General features: G+C 45.7%; 1 protein-coding gene across 3 annotated transcripts in view; it reads left to right on the top strand.

The window, feature by feature from the left end:
* Positions 1-18,352, top strand: part of LOC123999143 (rho GTPase-activating protein 26-like) — a 125,189-nt gene that overhangs the window by 81,267 nt on the left and 25,570 nt on the right. For all 3 annotated transcript variants that reach the window (XM_046304597.1, XM_046304596.1, XM_046304595.1), the window contains exons 17-20: positions 6,473-6,578; positions 12,236-12,395; positions 13,059-13,206; positions 13,465-13,711. In XM_046304597.1, coding sequence (XP_046160553.1) covers positions 6,473-6,578; positions 12,236-12,395; positions 13,059-13,206; positions 13,465-13,711 — 661 coding nt within the window. The remainder of the gene's footprint in view (positions 1-6,472; positions 6,579-12,235; positions 12,396-13,058; positions 13,207-13,464; positions 13,712-18,352) is intronic.

Raw genomic sequence — 18,352 nt, 5'->3', positions numbered from 1 at the left:
AGTAGGGGGAAGGTGAGAGGGTGAGGTCAAAAGAGGAGAGGAGTGGAAAGAAGGAGGCAGAGAGGAAAGAGTCAAAGGTAGACGTGGGGAGGTTAAAGTCGCCCAGAACTGTGAGAGGTGAGCCGTCCTCAGGAAAGGAGCTTATCAAGGCATCAAGCTCATTGATGAACTCTCCGAGGGAACCTGGAGGGCGATAAATGATAAGGATGTTAAGCTTGAAAGGGCTAGTAACTGTGACAGCATGGAATTCAAAGGAGGCGATAGACAGATGGGTAAGGGGAGAAAGAGAGAATGACCACTTGGGAGAGATGAGGATCCCGGTGCCACCACCCCGCTGACCAGACGCTCTCGGGGTGTGCGAGAACACGTGGGCGGACGAAGAGAGAGCAGTAGGAGTAGCAGTGTTGTCTGTGGTGATCCATGTTTCCGTCAGTGCCAAGAAGTCGAGGGACTGGAGGGAGGCATAGGCTGAGATGAACTCTGCCTTGTTGACCGCAGATTGGCAGTTCCAGAGGCTACCGGAGACCTGGAACTCCACGTGGGTCGTGCGCGCTGGGACCACCAGAGTAGGGTGGCCGCGGCCACGCGGTGAGGAGCGTTTGTATGGTCTGTGCAGAGAGGAGAGAACAGGGATAAACAGACACATAGTTGACAGGCTACAGAAGAGGCTACGCTAATGCAAAGGAGATTGGAATGACAAGTGGACTACACGTCTCGAATGTTCAGAAAGTTAAGCTACGTAGCAAGAATCTTATTGACTAAAATGATTAAAATGATACAGTACTGCTGAAGTAGGCCAGCTGGCAGTGGGTGCGTTGTTGACACTACACTAATCAAGTCGTTCCGTTGAGTGTAATAGTTTCTGCAGTGTTGCTATTCGGGGGCTAGCAGGCATCAACAACATAGCTCAGGCAGTAGGAATCTCTCTCATCCATTTATATGCAGATTATACAGTCTTATATTCAGCTGGCCCCTCCCCAGATTTTGTGTTAAATGTTTTATAATAAAGATTTCTTAGTGTCCAACAAGCTTTCTCTACCCTTAACCTTGTTCTGAACATCTCCTAAACAAGGTCATGTGGTTTGGTAAAAATAATGCCCCTCCACAGGTGTTATTACTACCTCTGAGGGTTTAGAGCTTGTGGTAGTCAACTCATACAAATACTTGGGAGTACTGATAGACAGTGCACTGTCCTTCTCTCAGCACATATCAAAGCTGCAGGCTAAAGATACATCTAGACTCCTTTATCGTAATCGCTCCTCTTTCACCCCAGCTGCCAAACTAATCCTGTTTTAGATGACCGTTCTACCCATCCTAGATTACGGAGAAGGGTGCTCTCGAGCGGCTAGATGTTCTTTACCATTCAGCCATCAGATTTGCCACCAATGCTCCCTATAGGATACATCACTGTACTCTATACTCCTCTGTAAACTGGTCATCTCTGTATACCCGTCTCAAGACCCACTGGTTGATGCTTATTTATAAAACCCTCTTAAGCCTATCTGAGATAGCTACGGCAGCCCTCATCCTCCACATAGAACACCCGTTCTGTCAGTCACATTCTGTTAAAGGTCCCCAAAGCACACACATCCCTGGGTCGCTCATCTTTTCAGTTCGCTGCAGCTAGCGACTGCAATGAGCTGCAACAAACACTCAAACTGGACAGTTTTATCTCAATCTCTTCATTCAAAGACTCAATCATGGACACTCTTACTGACAGTTGTGGCTGCTTTGTGTGATGTATTGTTGTCTCTACCTTCTTGCCATTTGTTGACTGTGCCCAATAATGTTTGTACCATGTTTTGTGCTGCTACCATGTTGTGTTGCTACCATGTTGTTGATATGTTGTGTTCCAACCATGCTGTGTTGTCATGTGTTGCTGCCTTGCTATGTTGTTGTCTTAGGTCTCTCTTTATGTACTGTTGTGTTGTCTCTCGTTGTGATGTGTGTTTTGTCCTATATTTATATGGTATTTTTTATTACATTTTTAATCCCAGGCCTCCCGCAGGAGGTCTTTTGCCTTTTTGTAGGCCGTCATTGTAAATAAGAATTTGTTCTTAACTGACTTCCCTAGTTAAATAAAGGTCAAATAAAAGAAATGTTGGTGTGTGTATGCACGCAGGTATGTGTGTATGTGAAGACACTGGGAGTCGATTGCGGTGGGGAGGTGACAGTGGGGGTATGATGTAGTGTCACCCCCTGTGAATGCTCTGTCAACTGGCTTTGTGGTGACGGACGAGGGCCATCCATCAGCTATCTGCTCCCCGAGGCCTGGCTGGCTTTCTGGCTGTAACCTAGCTGGCTGGACCACTCTGAGACAGCACAGTGTACTGACCTGCAGACACACACACCTGCCCAGTGACCCATTTGTGCAATGACCTGCAGTCCTGGGTTCAAATGGCATTTGTCTTATTTCAGATGTATCTGTGTTTCGAACTTCAGCTGCTTTTCATTGTGTTTGCCTGGCTGGCGCAATGGAACCAATGGAATATGAACTATATTGATTACTATTGATTAGTGTAGTGTCAACAACGCACCCACTGCCAGCTGGCCTACTTCAGCAGTACTGTATCATTTTAATCATTTTAGTCAATAAGATTCTTGCTACGTAGCTTAACTTTCTGAACATTCGAGACGTGTAGTCCACTTGTCATTCCAATCTCCTTTGCATTAGCGTAGCCTCTTCTGTAGCCTGTCAACTATGTGTCTGTTTATCCCTGTTCTCTCCTCTCTGCACAGACCATACAAACGCTCCTCACCGCGTGGCCGCGGCCACCCTACTCTGGTGGTCCCAGCGCGCACGACCCACGTGGAGTTCCAGGTCTCCGGTAGCCTCTGGAACTGCCAATCTGCGGTCAACAAGGCAGAGTTCATCTCAGCCTATGCCTCCCTCCAGTCCCTCGACTTCTTGGCACTGACGGAAACATGGATCACCACAGACAACACTGCTACTCCTACTGCTCTCTCTTCGTCCGCCCACGTGTTCTCGCACACCCCGAGAGCATCTGGTCAGCGGGGTGGTGGCACCGGGATCCTCATCTCTCCCAAGTGGTCATTCTCTCTTTCTCCCCTTACCCATCTGTCTATCGCCTCCTTTGAATTCCATGCTGTCACAGTTACTAGCCCTTTCAAGCTTAACATCCTTATCATTTATCGCCCTCCAGGTTCCCTCGGAGAGTTCATCAATGAGCTTGATGCCTTGATAAGCTCCTTTCCTGAGGACGGCTCACCTCTCACAGTTCTGGGCGACTTTAACCTCCCCACGTCTACCTTTGACTCTTTCCTCTCTGCCTCCTTCTTTCCACTCCTCTCCTCTTTGACCTCACCCTCTCACCTTCCCCCTACTCACAAGGCAGGCAATACGCTCGACCTCATCTTTACTAGATGCTGTTCTTCCACTAACCTCACTGCAACTCCTCCAAGTCTCCGACCACTGCCTTGTATCCTTTTCCCTCTCGCTCTCATCCAACACCTCCCACACTGCCCCTACTCGGATGGTATCGCGCCGTCCCAACCTTCGCTCTCTCTCCCCCGCTACTCTCTCCTCTTCCATCCTATCATCTCTTCCCTCCGCTCAAACCTTCTCCCACCTATCTCCTGATTCTGCCTCCTCAACCCTCCTCTCCTCCCTCTCTGCATCCCTTGACTCTCTATGTCCCCTATCCTCCAGGCCGGCTCGGTCCTCCCCTCCCGCTCCGTGGCTCGATGACTCATTGCGAGCTCACAGAACAGGGCTCCGGGCAGCCGAGCGGAAATGGAGGAAAACTCGCCTCCCTGCGGACCTGGCATCCTTTCACTCCCTCCTCTCTACATTTTCCTCCTCTGTCTCTGCTGCTAAAGCCACTTTCTACCACGCTAAATTCCAAGCATCTGCCTCTAACCCTAGGAAGCTCTTTGCCACCTTCTCCTCCCTCCTGAATCCTCCGCCCCTCCCCCCTCCTCCCTCTCTGCAGATGACTTCGTCAACCATTTTGAAAAGAAGGTCGACGACATCCGATCCTCGTTTGCTAAGTCAAACGACACCGCTGGTTCTGCTCACACTGCCCTACCCTGTGCTCTGACCTCTTTCTCCCCTCTCTCTCCAGATGAAATCTCGCGTCTTGTGACGGCCGGCCGCCCAACAACCTGCCCGCTTGACCCTATCCCCTCCTCTCTTCTCCAGACCATTTCCGGAGACCTTCTCCCTTACCTCACCTCGCTCATCAACTCATCCCTGACCGTTGGCTACGTCCCTTCCGTCTTCAAGAGAGCGAGAGTTGCACCCCTTCTGAAAAAACCTACACTCGATCCCTCCGATGTCAACAATTACAGACCAGTATCCCTTCTTTCTTTTCTCTCCAAAACTCTTGAACGTGCCGTCCTTGGCCAGCTCTCCCGCTATCTCTCTCTGAATGACCTTCTTGATCCAAATCAGTCAGGTTTCAAGACTAGTCATTCAACTGAGACTGCTCTCCTCTGTATCACGGAGGCGCTCCGCACTGCTAAAGCTAACTCTCTCTCCTCTGCTCTCATCCTTCTAGATCTATCGGCTGCCTTCGATACTGTGAACCATCAGATCCTCCTCTCCACCCTCTCCGAGTTGGGCATCTCCGGCGCGGCTCACGCTTGGATTGCGTCCTACCTGACAGGTCGCTCCTACCAGGTGGCGTGGCGAGAATCTGTCTCCTCACCACGCGCTCTCACCACTGGTGTCCCCCAGGGCTCTGTTCTTGGCCCTCTCCTATTCTCGCTATACACCAAGTCACTTGGCTCTGTCATAACCTCACATGGTCTCTCTTATCATTGCTATGCAGACGACACACAATTAATCTTCTCCTTTCCCCCTTCTGATGACCAGGTGGCGAATCGCATCTCTGCATGTCTGGCAGACATATCAGTGTGGATGACGGATCACCACCTCAAGCTGAACCTCGGCAAGACGGAGCTGCTCTTCCTCCCGGGGAAGGACTGCCCGTTCCATGATCTCGCCATCACGGTCGACAACTCCATTGTGTCCTCCTCCCAGAGCGCCAAGAACCTTGGCGTGATCCTGGACAACACCCTGTCGTTCTCAACTAACATCAAGGCGGTGGCCCGTTCCTGTAGGTTCATGCTCTACAACATCCGCAGAGTACGACCCTGCCTCACACAGGAAGCGGCGCAGGTCCTAATCCAGGCACTTGTCATCTCCCGTCTGGATTACTGCAACTCGCTGTTGGCTGGGCTCCCTGCCTGTGCCATTAAACCCCTTCAACTCATCCAGAACGCCGCAGCCCGTCTGGTGTTCAACCTTCCCAAGTTCTCTCACGTCACCCCGCTCCTCCGTTCTCTCCACTGGCTTCCAGTTGAAGCTCGCATCCGCTACAAGACCATGGTGCTTGCCTACGGAGCTGTGAGGGGAACGGCACCTCAGTACCTCCAGGCTCTGATCAGGCCCTACACCCAAACAAGGGCACTGCGTTCATCCACCTCTGGCCTGCTCGCCTCCCTACCACTGAGGAAGTACAGCTCCCGCTCAGCCCAGTCAAAACTGTTCGCTGCCCTGGCCCCCCAATGGTGGAACAAACTCCCTCACGACGCCAGGACAGCGGAGTCAATCACCACCTTCCGGAGACACCTGAAACCCCACCTCTTTAAGGAATACCTAGGATAGGTTAAGTAATCCCTCTCACCCCACCCCCCTAAGTTTTAGATGCACTATTGTTAAGTGACTGTCCCACTGGATGTCATAAGGTGAATGCACCAATTTGTAAGTCGCTCTGGATAAGAGCGTCTGCTAAATGACTTAAATGTAAATGTAAATGTATATGCTCAAATGATTTGAAAGGTAACCAATTCGATTTGATTCGATTCTTGACCCCGGTTGGGCAGCCTTGTCCCAGTCCAGAAGACACTAGAGGAGAGAGAGGTAGCCTCAACTCCAGCTGTTGTTCAGTGTTGACTGGTCTGGTATCACGAAACTCGGACAGAGGTACTGTAGGGTTCAGTAGTGAAGGTGTTCTGAGGCAAACCTCTCTCAGGTTAATGGAGGATAAGGATCATGCTGGCTGCATTCAGAAGCTACATGCAGGTTGTAACTGATAGTTACCTCAGTCTCCAAGGAATAAGTGCTTTGATCAAATCTGTGGTAAGATAAGCTCTTGTGGTAAGCAGCAGTATAGTATATTGGCCGTGTGGGCAGTTAAAGGGGAATTGAACCAAGGGCAGGGTATTATAGTATTATTTCACCAGCCTTCTGGTAAATGCAACAGCGCCAATATGTTATGATAATGGAGAAAAGAGTGTTCTACATGAAGTTGTCACGGTTATCTAGACAGAGGAGTACAGGAAGCCAGTGTCCTTACTAACCTCACCTTCCACCTTCATCTCTTCCCCTCTGCTCCATCTCTCTCTCGCACTCTCTCCCCCCTCCATCTCTTCTCTACCTCTCCCCTCCTCTATATCTCTCTCTCTCCATCTCTCCCCTCCACCCCACCCCCCTCTCTCTCTGTAGAACTGGACAATCAGGAGGCGAGGATCACAGAGATCCACAGCATCATCCACCGGCTCCCAGAGAAAAACCGCCAGATGCTGGACCTGCTTACCAAACACTTGGCAAAGTAGGTTAAGTTTAGGCCCGGGATCCATGGACCCTTTCACTGTGTTACAAATCCTCCTGACTGTACTGCGCTGATGACCACGACTACAACCGAGTCCCAAATGGCACTCTTTACCCTATACAGTGCACTATCTTTCACCAGAGCCACATGGGGCCTGGTCAAAAGTTGTGCACTCAATAGGGAATAAGGGGCCATTTGGGACTCAGTTGCAGTCATGGTAATCAGCGCAGTACGGTCAGGGGGATTTGTAACACAGAAAAAGGGATCCGGCCATGACCATGACCATGACCATGACCACGCCTATAAGAGGATTGGCTTGGTAATGAACTCTGCACTGTATTGTTGACAGCAGTATGCAGTAATGGTTCCACGCTTTCCCCTGTGTTCCCCCCTACTACACACCACGATCAACACACAGCATTAGTTTGGTCCTGGCCTCATTCTATCCTTTTGGGTATTGTTGTCCAATTGAGGCAGTGGAGCCATCTGTCTGTCTCAGTGATCCTCCAGCATTAGGATTATGTCAGGGTGACGGTAGGTTACTGTCAGAGGCAGGCTGCAGACCTGAAACTCTTACCCTCTTTGTTGTTGTCCAGCATGCTGAGATAGGATTATGGATAATCCCGAACTGGTCTTCATGGGTTAGATTTCACTTGCATTCAAATCCAAATCAAATCAAATGTATTGATATAGCCCTTCGTACATCAGCTGATATCTCAAAGTGCTGTACAAAAACCCAGCCTAAAACCCCAAACAGCAAGCAATGCAGGTGTAGAAGCACGGTGGCTAGGAAAAACTCCCTAGAAAAGCCAAAACCTAGGAAGAAACCTAGAGGAACCAGGCTATGTGGGGTGGCCAGTCCTCTTCTGGCTGTTCTGGGTGGAGATTATAACAGAACATGGCCAAGATGTTCAAATGTTCATAAATGACCAGCATGTTCAAATAATAATGATCACAGGCAGAACAGTTGAAACTGGAGCAGCAGCACGGCCAGGTGGACTGGGGACAGCAAGGAGTCATCATGTCAGGTAGTCCTGAGGCATGGTCCTCCGAGAGAGAGAAAGAAAGAGGGAAAGAGAGGATTAGAGAGGGCATACACCGGATAGGACAGGAGAAGTGCTCCAGATATAACAAACTGACCCTAGCCCCCCGACACATAAACTACTGCAGCATAAATACTGGAGGCTGAGACAGGAGGGGTGAGGAGACACTGTGGCCCCATCCGAGGACACCCCCGGACAGGGCCAAACAGGAAGGATATAACCCCACCCACTTTTCCAAAGCACAGCCCCCACACCACTAGAGGGATATCACCACTAGAGGGATAACCACCAACTTACCATCCTGAGACAAGGACGATTATTGCCCACAAAGATCTCCGCCACGGCACAACCCAAGGGGGGCGCCAACCCAGACAGGAAGATTACATCAGTGACTCAACCCACTCAAGTGACACACCCCTCCTAGGGACGGTATGAAAGAGCCCTAGTAAGCCAGTGACACAGCCCCTGTAATAGGGTTAGAGGCAGAGAATTCCAGTGAAGAGAGGGGAACCGGCCAGGCAGAGACGTTGCTCCAGAGCCTTTGCGTTCACCTCCAGAGCCTTTGCGTTCACCTTCCCACTCCTGGGCTAGACTACACTCAATCATATGACCCACTGAAGAGATGAGTCTACAGTAAAGTTTTGAAGGTTGAGACCGAGTTTGCGTCTCTTACATGTGTAGGCAGACCATTCCATAAAAATGGAGCTCTATAGGAGAAAGCCCTGCCTCCAGCTGTTTGCTTAGAAATTCTAGGGACAATTAGGAGGCCTGCGTCTTGTGACCGTAGCGTACGTGTAGGTATGTACGGCAGGACCATATCAGAGAGATAGGTAGGAGCAAGCCCATGTAATGCTTTGTAGGTTAGCAGTAAAACCTTGAAATCAGCCCTTGCCTTGACAGGAAGCCAGTGTAGGGAGGCAAGCACTGGAGTAATATGATCAAATTTTTGGGTTCTAGTCAGGATTCTAGCAGCCGTATTTAGCACTAACTGATGTTAATTTAGTGCTTTATCCGGGTAGCCGGAAAGTAAAGCATTGCAGTAGTCTAACCTAGAAGTGACAAAAGCATGGATTCATTTTTCTGCATACTTTTTGGACAGAAAGTTTCTGATTTTTGCAATGTTACGTAGATGGAAAAAAGCTGTCCTTGAAATGGTCTTGATATGTTCTTCAAAAGAGAGATCAGGGTCCAGAGTTACGCCGCGGTCCTTCACAGTTTTATTTGAGACGACTGTACAACTATTAAGATTAATTGTCAGATTCAACAGAAGATCTCTTTGTTTCTTGGGACCTAGAACAAGCATCTCTGTTTTGTCCGAGTTTAAAAGTAGAACGTTTGCAGCCATCCACTTCCTTATGTCTGGAACACATGCTTCTAGCGAGGGCAATTTTGGGGCTTCACCATGTTTCATTGAAATGTACAGCTGTGTGTCATCCGCATAGCAGTGAAAGTTAACATTATGTTTTCGAATGACATCCCCAAGAAGTAAAATATAGAGTGAAAACACTAGTGGTCCTAAAACGGAACCTTGAGGAACACCGAAATTTACAGTTGATTTGTCAGAGGACAAACCATTCACAGAGACAAACTGATATCTTTCCGACAGATAAGATCTAAACCAGGCCAGAACTTGTCCATGTAGACCAATTTGGGTTTCCAATCTCTCCAAAAGAATGTGGTGATCGATGGTATCAAAAGCAGCACTCGGTCTGATGCCATTAAAAGGTAATTTACCACCTTCACAAGTGCAGTCTCAGTGCTATGATGGGGTCTAAAACCAGACTGAAGTATTTCGTATACATTGTCTTCAGGAAGGCGGTGAGTTGCTGTGCAACAGCCTATTCTAACATTTTTGAGAGGAATGGAAGATTCGATACAGGCCGATAGTTTTTTATATTTTCTGGGTCAAGGTTTGGCTTTTTCAAGAGAGGCTTTATTACTGCCACTTTTAGTGAGTTTGGTACACATCCGGTGGATAGAGAGCCATTTATTATGTTCAACATAGGAGGACCAAGCACAGGAAGCAGCTCTTTCAGTAGTTTAGTTGGAATAGGGTCCAGTATGCAGCTTGAAGGTTTAGAGGCCATGATTATTTTCATCATTGTGTCAAGAGATATAGTACTAAAACACTTGAGCGTCTCTCTTGATCCTAGGTCCTGGCAGAGTTGTGCAGACTCTGAGCTTTGAAGAAATACGCAGATTTAAAGAGGAGTCCGTAATTTGCTTTCTAATAATCATGATCTTTTCCTCAAAGAAGTTCATGAATTTATCACTGCTGAAGTGAAAGCCATCCTCTCTTGGGGAATGCTGCTGTTTAGTTAGCTTTGCGACAGTATCAAAAAGGAATTTCGGGTTGTTCTTATTTTCCTCAATTAAGTTGGAAAAATAGGATGATCGAGCAGCAGTAAGGGCTCTTCGGTACTGCACGGTACCGTCTTTTCAAGCTAGTCGGAAGACTTCCAGTTTGGTGTGGCGCCATTTCCGTTCCAATTTTCTGGAAGTTTGCTTCAGAGCTCGGGTATTTTCTGTGTACCAGGGAGCTAGTTTCTTATGAGAAATGTTTTTAGTTTTTAGGGGTACAACTCCATCTAGGGTATTGCGCAAGGTTAAATTGAGTTCCTCAGTTAGGTGGTTAACTGATTTTTGGGTAGACAGAGGGAATCTGGAAGGACATCAAGGAATCTTTGTGTTGTCTCTGAATTTATAGCACGACTTTTGATGTTCACCATTTCTATTTACGTTTCTATTTGGATTTCATGTGCTGTTACATATGAGATGGTAAGTCCAGAAATCGTACATTTCAGTTGTTCTATAGATCGAAATGGGCAGATGTTGGATAATAACAGTGTTGAAGTGTTTGAAATTTAGCTAAAGGAAGGGCTTGACTTTGTTGGCATGTGCACTATGATATAGCAGTTATTTTGGCCAACTGGCAACTGGCATTAGTGATATGTGTTGTTCGCTAATGAACGGCTCTATTAGAACGGTTATTTTTTGTGATCGTCGGGAACCAAATCGCATCTTTGAAAGAGCCGTTAATTTGTCTCCCTAATTTGCATACTTTCACTACTGCTTTTTGAGCTCCAAACAACACATTTCTGCAAATGAGTTATATATATATATATATGTCTCTCTGTCTATATATATATATATATATATATATATATATATATATATATATATATATATATATATATGTCTCTCTGTCTATATATATATATATATATGTCTCTCTGTCTATATATATATATATATGTCTCTCTGTCTATATATATATATATGTCTCTCTGTCTATATATATATATATATATATATGTCTCTCTGTCTATATATATATATATATATATATATATATATATATATATATATATATATGTCTCTCTGTCTATATATATATATATGTCTCTCTGTCTATATATATATATATATATATATCTCTCTCTCTGTCTATATATATATATATATATATATATATATATATATATATATATATATATATATATATATATATATATATATATATATATGTCTCTCTGTCTATATATATATATATATATATATGTCTCTCTGTCTATATATATATATATATGTCTCTCTGTCTATATATATATATATATATATGTCTCTCTGTCTATATATATATATATATATATGTCTCTCTGTCTATATATATATATATATGTCTCTCTGTCTATATATATATATATATATATATATATATATATATATATATATATATATATATATATATATATATATATATATATATATATAACTCATTTGCAGAAATGTGTTGTTTGGAGCTCAAAAAGCAGTGATATATATATTCACTAAAGATGGTAATTCCTCACTGCAGCAACAATATATAATGAGGAGAGAGCCTTTTTCTGGTCCACACATTTTTACAGTGCACGCGTATTCTTTTTGCAGGCCATCTAATAATTTGGTCAGGTAAAAATGTATTTGAACTTGCATGTCACAATCGGACATAACATAATTTAGGTACATTTTAAGCGCTACTGAATAAAGAACCGTTTGGAAGCCACATTATCATATCTTTTAGCTAAACAGAGCCAAATAAGCCCGCTCACTGAAAGACTTAAATTCTGATAAGAATCACTTATTTTGTGCTTTAAATGGCACTCTATTCCTTTTATAGCACACTAGCGATATGATGTTGTTGTTGTTGGGGTGGTCAATTTATTGTATTTAATTCAATTTATGGTAACACAGACAAAAAACTGAACTATTCACCCATTCCCACCCCGCACCCACACAGGACCCCATTTACTGAAGATATCATACCAATTCTCTTATTTTTTTTCAGTAGACCACAGCTCAACATTTGTCTCTTTAGCACCATGCATATGGGACACAGAAAGTTCTATATTAGCTGGGTCCATAAATGAAAGCGCCCCCTCTCTCTCTCTCTCTCTCTCTCTCTCTCTCTCTCTCTCTCTCTCTCTCTCTCTCTCTCTCTCTCTCTCTCTCTCTCTCTCTCTCTCTCTCACTCTCTCTCTCGTTCTGTCTGTCTGTCTCTCCCCCCCTCTCTCTCACACACACACAAACACACCTCTTCATCTTTCTCCTTACTTTCCCCTCCCTCCCCCCCAGTGTGGCCAGTCACCACCAGCAGAATCTGATGACTGTGGCCAACCTGGGCGTGGTGTTTGGCCCCACTCTGCTGAGGCCCCAGGAGGAGACTGTGGCTGCCATCATGGACATCAAGTTCCAGAACATTGTGGTAGAGATCCTCATCGAGAACCATGAGAGGGTGAGTCAGACAGTCAACACAGTTCAACACAGTCCAACAGCCAGACGTGGATGACGGCACAAGTCTCTAAGTCGCAGCCCTTATCACCACATTACCACATTTCTCTTTCCCTGGACATACACAATGGTGTGTAGGGCAACTGTTCAACCTCTGTCCAATACCCAGTACCTAAAGTTTTTTGTAAGTCAAGCACAATCAGAAAAGGGGCCTACGAGAGGAAGGGTGAGAAAAGTCACAACTATAATCTGGTTAGCCAGGGTGGAGGAGTATTTCTCACTAAGCGTACCGGTACAAACTAATGACCCAGATTCATCAGCCACAGAGTTTTGATTTGATTATCTGAATGGAACGGGAGCAATGTTGTCAGAGGAATGTAGGATGCAAGACAGTGTTGGGAACATAAGCATCAACAGTATTACTTGCTGATAACATCTCTGAAAACCTGAAACCATTAAGGGAGTGAAATGGAAAGTATTACGCTATGTATAACAGATCATTCTAGTCTCCTCTCTTTTCACAAAGGCCCTACTATAGGACTGTCAAACTATTTATAGTTGTGTGAACTAATGTATAGTTAGTTGTGTGAGTAAGTTATATTAGCCATGGGTGGGTACCGGTATTCTATGTATGTGTAGGTTGAATTTGCCAGTCCTGTGTGTGCAGATATTCAAAGATATGCCAGTTCCGGGAGGTGGCCCGGCCAACCTACAGCTCAACCTGCAGCCTCGGAGGAAAAGCGCAGAGAGCAAAGCCCCGTCCTGCAGCGAGAGACCCCTCACCCTCTTCCACACACCCACACACACCCAGAAAGGTAGGCAGGAGCACAACAGTCTCTTTACCACACACACACCCTTCTTCGATGTTCAAAGTGTCAGTCGGGACAGAAGACATCCACATTGCCTGAGATTTGTTCGTCCTCCTTATAAGAAATGACTTTATTAGCAGAAAAACATTCATTGACAGCATTTGCTTTAGCGGCTGACACGTTGATCACCAATCTTAAATATCCTCCTCTCAGCCGCTCACGTTTTGTATACTCAGTGTACATCTTCTTCTTGCTGTTACGTAGTGGAGAAGAGGAACAGCGTGGTAGTGAACTCTACTCCAGAGCCCCAGCAGCTTCATCCGGCCCAGGCCATTGCCCCCCACAACAACCCATCAGCCACCCGCTCTTCCTCCACAGCAGCGGTCAACCATAACAGCAGCGACAGCCACGGCCACAGCTGGACCCAACGCAACAGCCTGACCAGCACTGACGGAGATCAGGACGGGGGCCTGATGGCCAGGCAGAACTCACAGAGCCGCCCTAACTCACTGTGAGTACACATGCTTAAGCACATATGCACAAACACGCACAAGCACACACACACACGCACACGCACACGCACACGCACACACACACACACACACACACACACACACACACACACACACACACACACACACACACACACACACACACACACACACACACACACACACACACACACACACACACACATGCTCTCTTTTTTCCCCCTCCTCTCTTTTTCTTCCTTCAGCCTCCTCTCTTTCTATCTTTCTTTCTCCTTCTCCTCACCAGACAAGGGGGATTCTCTGCGTTGACATCAAAATAACATTTTATTGGTCACATACACATGGTTAGCAGATGTTATTACGAGTGTAGTGAAATGCTTGTGCTTCTAGTTTCGACAGTGCAGCAATATCTAACAATTCCACAACAAGTACCTAATACACACAAAGCGAAGTAAGGGATGCAATAAGAATATATAAATATATGGATGAGCAATGTCAGAGAGGCATAGGATAAGATGCAATAGATAGTATAGAATACAGTATATACATATGAGATGAGTAATGCAAGATATGTAATCATTATTAAAGTGACTAGTGTTCCGTTTATTAAAGAGGCCAATGAATTCAAGTTTGTATGTAGGCAGCAGCTGCTCTGTGCTAGTGATGGCTGTTTAACAGTCTGACATAATACCAATTCAAGTGATGATAGAAGACATGTTTGATGGAATTTGATCTTGCCTTGTGAAATCTCCCAAGGGTAGACACAAGTAATATTGCTCACTGGGAGATGTGAGATGTGTTCATAAAGACAGCCTCTGGCACATTCAACCTACACATACTACAGGTACCCACACATGGCACGTGTGCGTCCTCTCTGATTTAAAAAATACTGCAATTGTAGTCCATTACGTTACAGGCTAAGGTATTGTAACCATATTACAGATACTTCTGATGATTACTAGGATTACTTTTAAATTCAGAAAGGATGTTTGTGAAAAGATTATTTGACACTTTTCTGTTTTGTCAATGACATTGAGCGAGTCTGACCACAAGTCTCACTCTCCCTTGCTCAGAATAGGAGGTGGACACGGCAGATTGAATGAGACATACATTTTGAGCCACAAACGGATGTCATGTGATTTCCATCTGGACACCCAGATTGGTGAAGTGCTGTAGAGACAGCTGACATTGGAGAACCTGCCAGAAGGACAACTAAGGAACTCTAGTTCTGTCAGAGTGGTCATTGGGTTCTTGGTCACTTCCCTGACCAAGGTCCTTCTTTCCCGGTTGCTAAGTTTGGTCGGACGGCCAGCTTTAGGCAGAGTCTGGGTAGTTTCATATTTTTTCCATTTCCCAATGATGGAGACCACTGTGCTCTTGGAAACTTTCAACACTCTAGAAATTGTTTTACACTCTTCTCCAGATATACACTGAGTGTACAAAACATTAAGGACACCGGTTCTTTCCTTGAATTCAGGTGAAAGCTATGATCCCTCATTGATGTAACTTGTGTTCATGTAAATCTGAGGAGGAGCTAGATGGCACCGATTGACATGGCCACCTTGTTTCAGGCAGTATTTTTAAAAATCACGTTATTAGCCCAGAACTTTCTTTGCATTATTAAATATAGCTAGAAATAACTTTTGAATATCAGAGAGGTGGTAACTCACCAGCATTTCGACCAGGAATACGACTTTCCTGAGTTGGATCACTTGTTTGTGCATTCCGAGGAGATTGAACTTATGCCAGAGGCTGCTCCAAGACGCCGCTGGCATATTCGGAGTGGACTTTTAGTCCAACTCAGGAGGCGTGCACACCATCCACCACTTCAGAGTATATTACTTGCTAATGTTCAGTCCCTGGACAATATAGTAGACAAGCTCAGGGCGAGGATCTCCTTCCAGAGAGACATCAGGGACTGTAGCATACTCTGTGTCACAGATCATAGCTCACTCCGGATATACTGTCCCCGTCCATACATCGTGTGGATAGCAATAAAGTTCTCTCCGGGAAGAAGAAAGGTGGAGGAGTATGTTTCATGATTAGCTACTCATGGTGTGATTCTGGTAACGTACAGGAACTCAAGTCCTTTTGTTCACCCAAACTAGAATACCTCACAATCAAGTGCCGACCGCATTACCTCCCTAGAGAATTGTCTTTGTTTATCGTCACAGCCGTGTATATTCATGACTGGACCGAGAAGGCTATCCAAAACATCCAGTGACTCTGAATTTTTCAATCTACTCTGCAGTACGCAATCGTTAGGACCAGGGACTTCCTCCTCAACATGCACGGACACAGCATGACAAACAGAAGAACCCAGCGATGTATCAGTACCGGCCAAAAGAACCGGTTTAACGTCCTCTGCGGACTCCCACTGTTCGGCCCCAGAGGAACGTGCATAATCGGGTTTTAGTAGATTTACATGGCACAGTTGGTGAGCTTTCTTCCATTCCCAGAGTGGCAACTAGATAGTTTTGCCTAGTACACTGGTGCACAACCGTATATGGACCTTGAAAAAGAGAACCAACATTTGGCAGAGCAAGAACCTGGTCATCTGGACTAAAATGACGAGACTCAGCTCGCCGATCAAATATTCCTTTCATCCTCCGCTGTCATGCCATCTCACCGGCGTGACTGGAAATCACACACAAAAGATAACAGGGACCATCCTGGAGCACTGCTAGAAGCCCACACACACTATGTCGTTTGGACCGAAACCTGTGCTCTCCTGTGAAACCTCCCTGGCAGCTAACAGTAACCATGGCAACCCCTCCTCCCAATCCTCATCCATCTTCATACAATAAGCTCTCAACAAAGACGTAACTGTTTGATGGAAACGCTCCAGCGCTCCTTGACTCTGTGCGTGATAGGCGCTAGCCAAATTGTGTTTTAATATGGTGCTGTTGGAGAACGTGACCAAACAGGAAACTCTGAATAACCTTAGGGATTCCAAACAGCGAGATAAACTGAGTCAAAGCTTTTAGCACAGACTTAGTCGTGATAGACCGGAGAGGATAGGCAGCAGGGAACCTAGTAGTCTGACACATCACAGTGAGCAGTTAACTACTACCATTCTTAGAGCGAGATGGCTAACACAGTCAACAATCAGATACTCAAAAGGCTGGCTGACTACGGGAAGAGGAAACCGCAGTACCGGCTTAATAGCTTGATTAGGTTTACCCGTTAATTGACAGGTGTGACAGGTTTTGATGAACGCAGAAACATCCCTCTTTAACCTAGGCCAAAAAATGTCTCAGTATGCAATTGCAGGTTTTCCTTATGCCCAGATGTCCAGCAACATCATCGTGGGAAGTTTTCAACACCAACTCACGAAAGTTAACTGGTACAGCAACCTGACTAATAGCCTCCCCCACAAAACAACTACTACGTGGCACCAATTTTCTCATCAGGACATCATCCTGGAGAAAATAGCCATGGGCACCAATTCCCAACTGTTTCGGCAAGCAAAATTTGGACATGCAATGATTATATTCTGGGGTCAACCAACTGCTCCTTGATTAGATTGGAGTGGAGCACTGATAACGAGATAACAGGGAAAGTAGTGACATATTTCTTTAGAACATTATTGTTACCCGGCGCAGTGACCAGGTCGCCCAGGCTCATGGGATGAGTCACCGCTTGCGCAGAGAACACTCTGTGTGCTCTCATCGGGAATCCTTACAAACGACGGCTTAGTGGAAACCACTAGAGGCGGAGACACAACGGGCCATACACACTCTCCAGCCAAGTTATTCCCAAGGATAACGTCGATATCCTCAACAGGCAATGGAAGGACACACCCCTACAACAACTTCGCCTTTCACCAGTTCAGAATCCAACATCAGTTTATGGAAGGGAACTGACAGTGTTCAACCCAATTCCCCGAATTAAAACACTGTTCCCCGAATCAGTCTCATCAGGGAAGGGTAACAAAGACTCTAACACAAACGACTCAGAGGCACCCGTGTCCCTCGGGATCTTCACTGGCACTGGGTTGTTACTTCCTAACAGAGACACAAAACCCTCTGTAATGAAAGGCAAATAATCTGGGTCAATTGGGACTTTCACATGTACCTGGGCATGAGACTGAGTGAAAGGAGAGAACGGATGTGGGACAGTGCGAGTATTACATTTACCTTTAGCCCTGAGAACAGTCTTGCCACTCTTGACAGAAACCAGCTTTACTACCACAGGAGCCTCAGGAGCCAGGCTCAACCCTAGATGAATGAAACTCTGCCTGTGAACCAGAGTGTCTCGTGGGCAAAAACCAAATCTCTCTGAACGCTCCCACTTACTCTTGGCTCTGCAAAGCCACTTTTGTGAGTCAAAACATACTTGTCCGCCCGAAACCGCAGCTTCAGAGACAGTCATCACTTTTTGTTTGTTAATATACGTGGCTATTGAATCAGGGATTGTATCCTTAAATTGCTCTAGGATAATCAGATCACACAGCCCCTGGAAAGTCTTAACTGTAGAGGCAGAACACCAGCGATTAAACCGTAAACTCAACATGAGTCTGTTTATCAGCCCTTTTTAAAGTTCTAAATTGTTGGCGGTAAGCCTCAGGAACCAATTTGTAAATCTGTAACACAGCCATTTTAACCTTAGTATAGCTGATTCTGTCGGCTACACTAAGAGTTGAATATGCTTCCTGCACC

This window comes from Oncorhynchus gorbuscha, linkage group LG16 (assembly GCF_021184085.1).
Source record: "Oncorhynchus gorbuscha isolate QuinsamMale2020 ecotype Even-year linkage group LG16, OgorEven_v1.0, whole genome shotgun sequence".
Lineage (NCBI taxonomy): Eukaryota > Metazoa > Chordata > Actinopteri > Salmoniformes > Salmonidae > Oncorhynchus > Oncorhynchus gorbuscha.
This window is presented reverse-complemented; position numbering and strand designations above follow the sequence as displayed.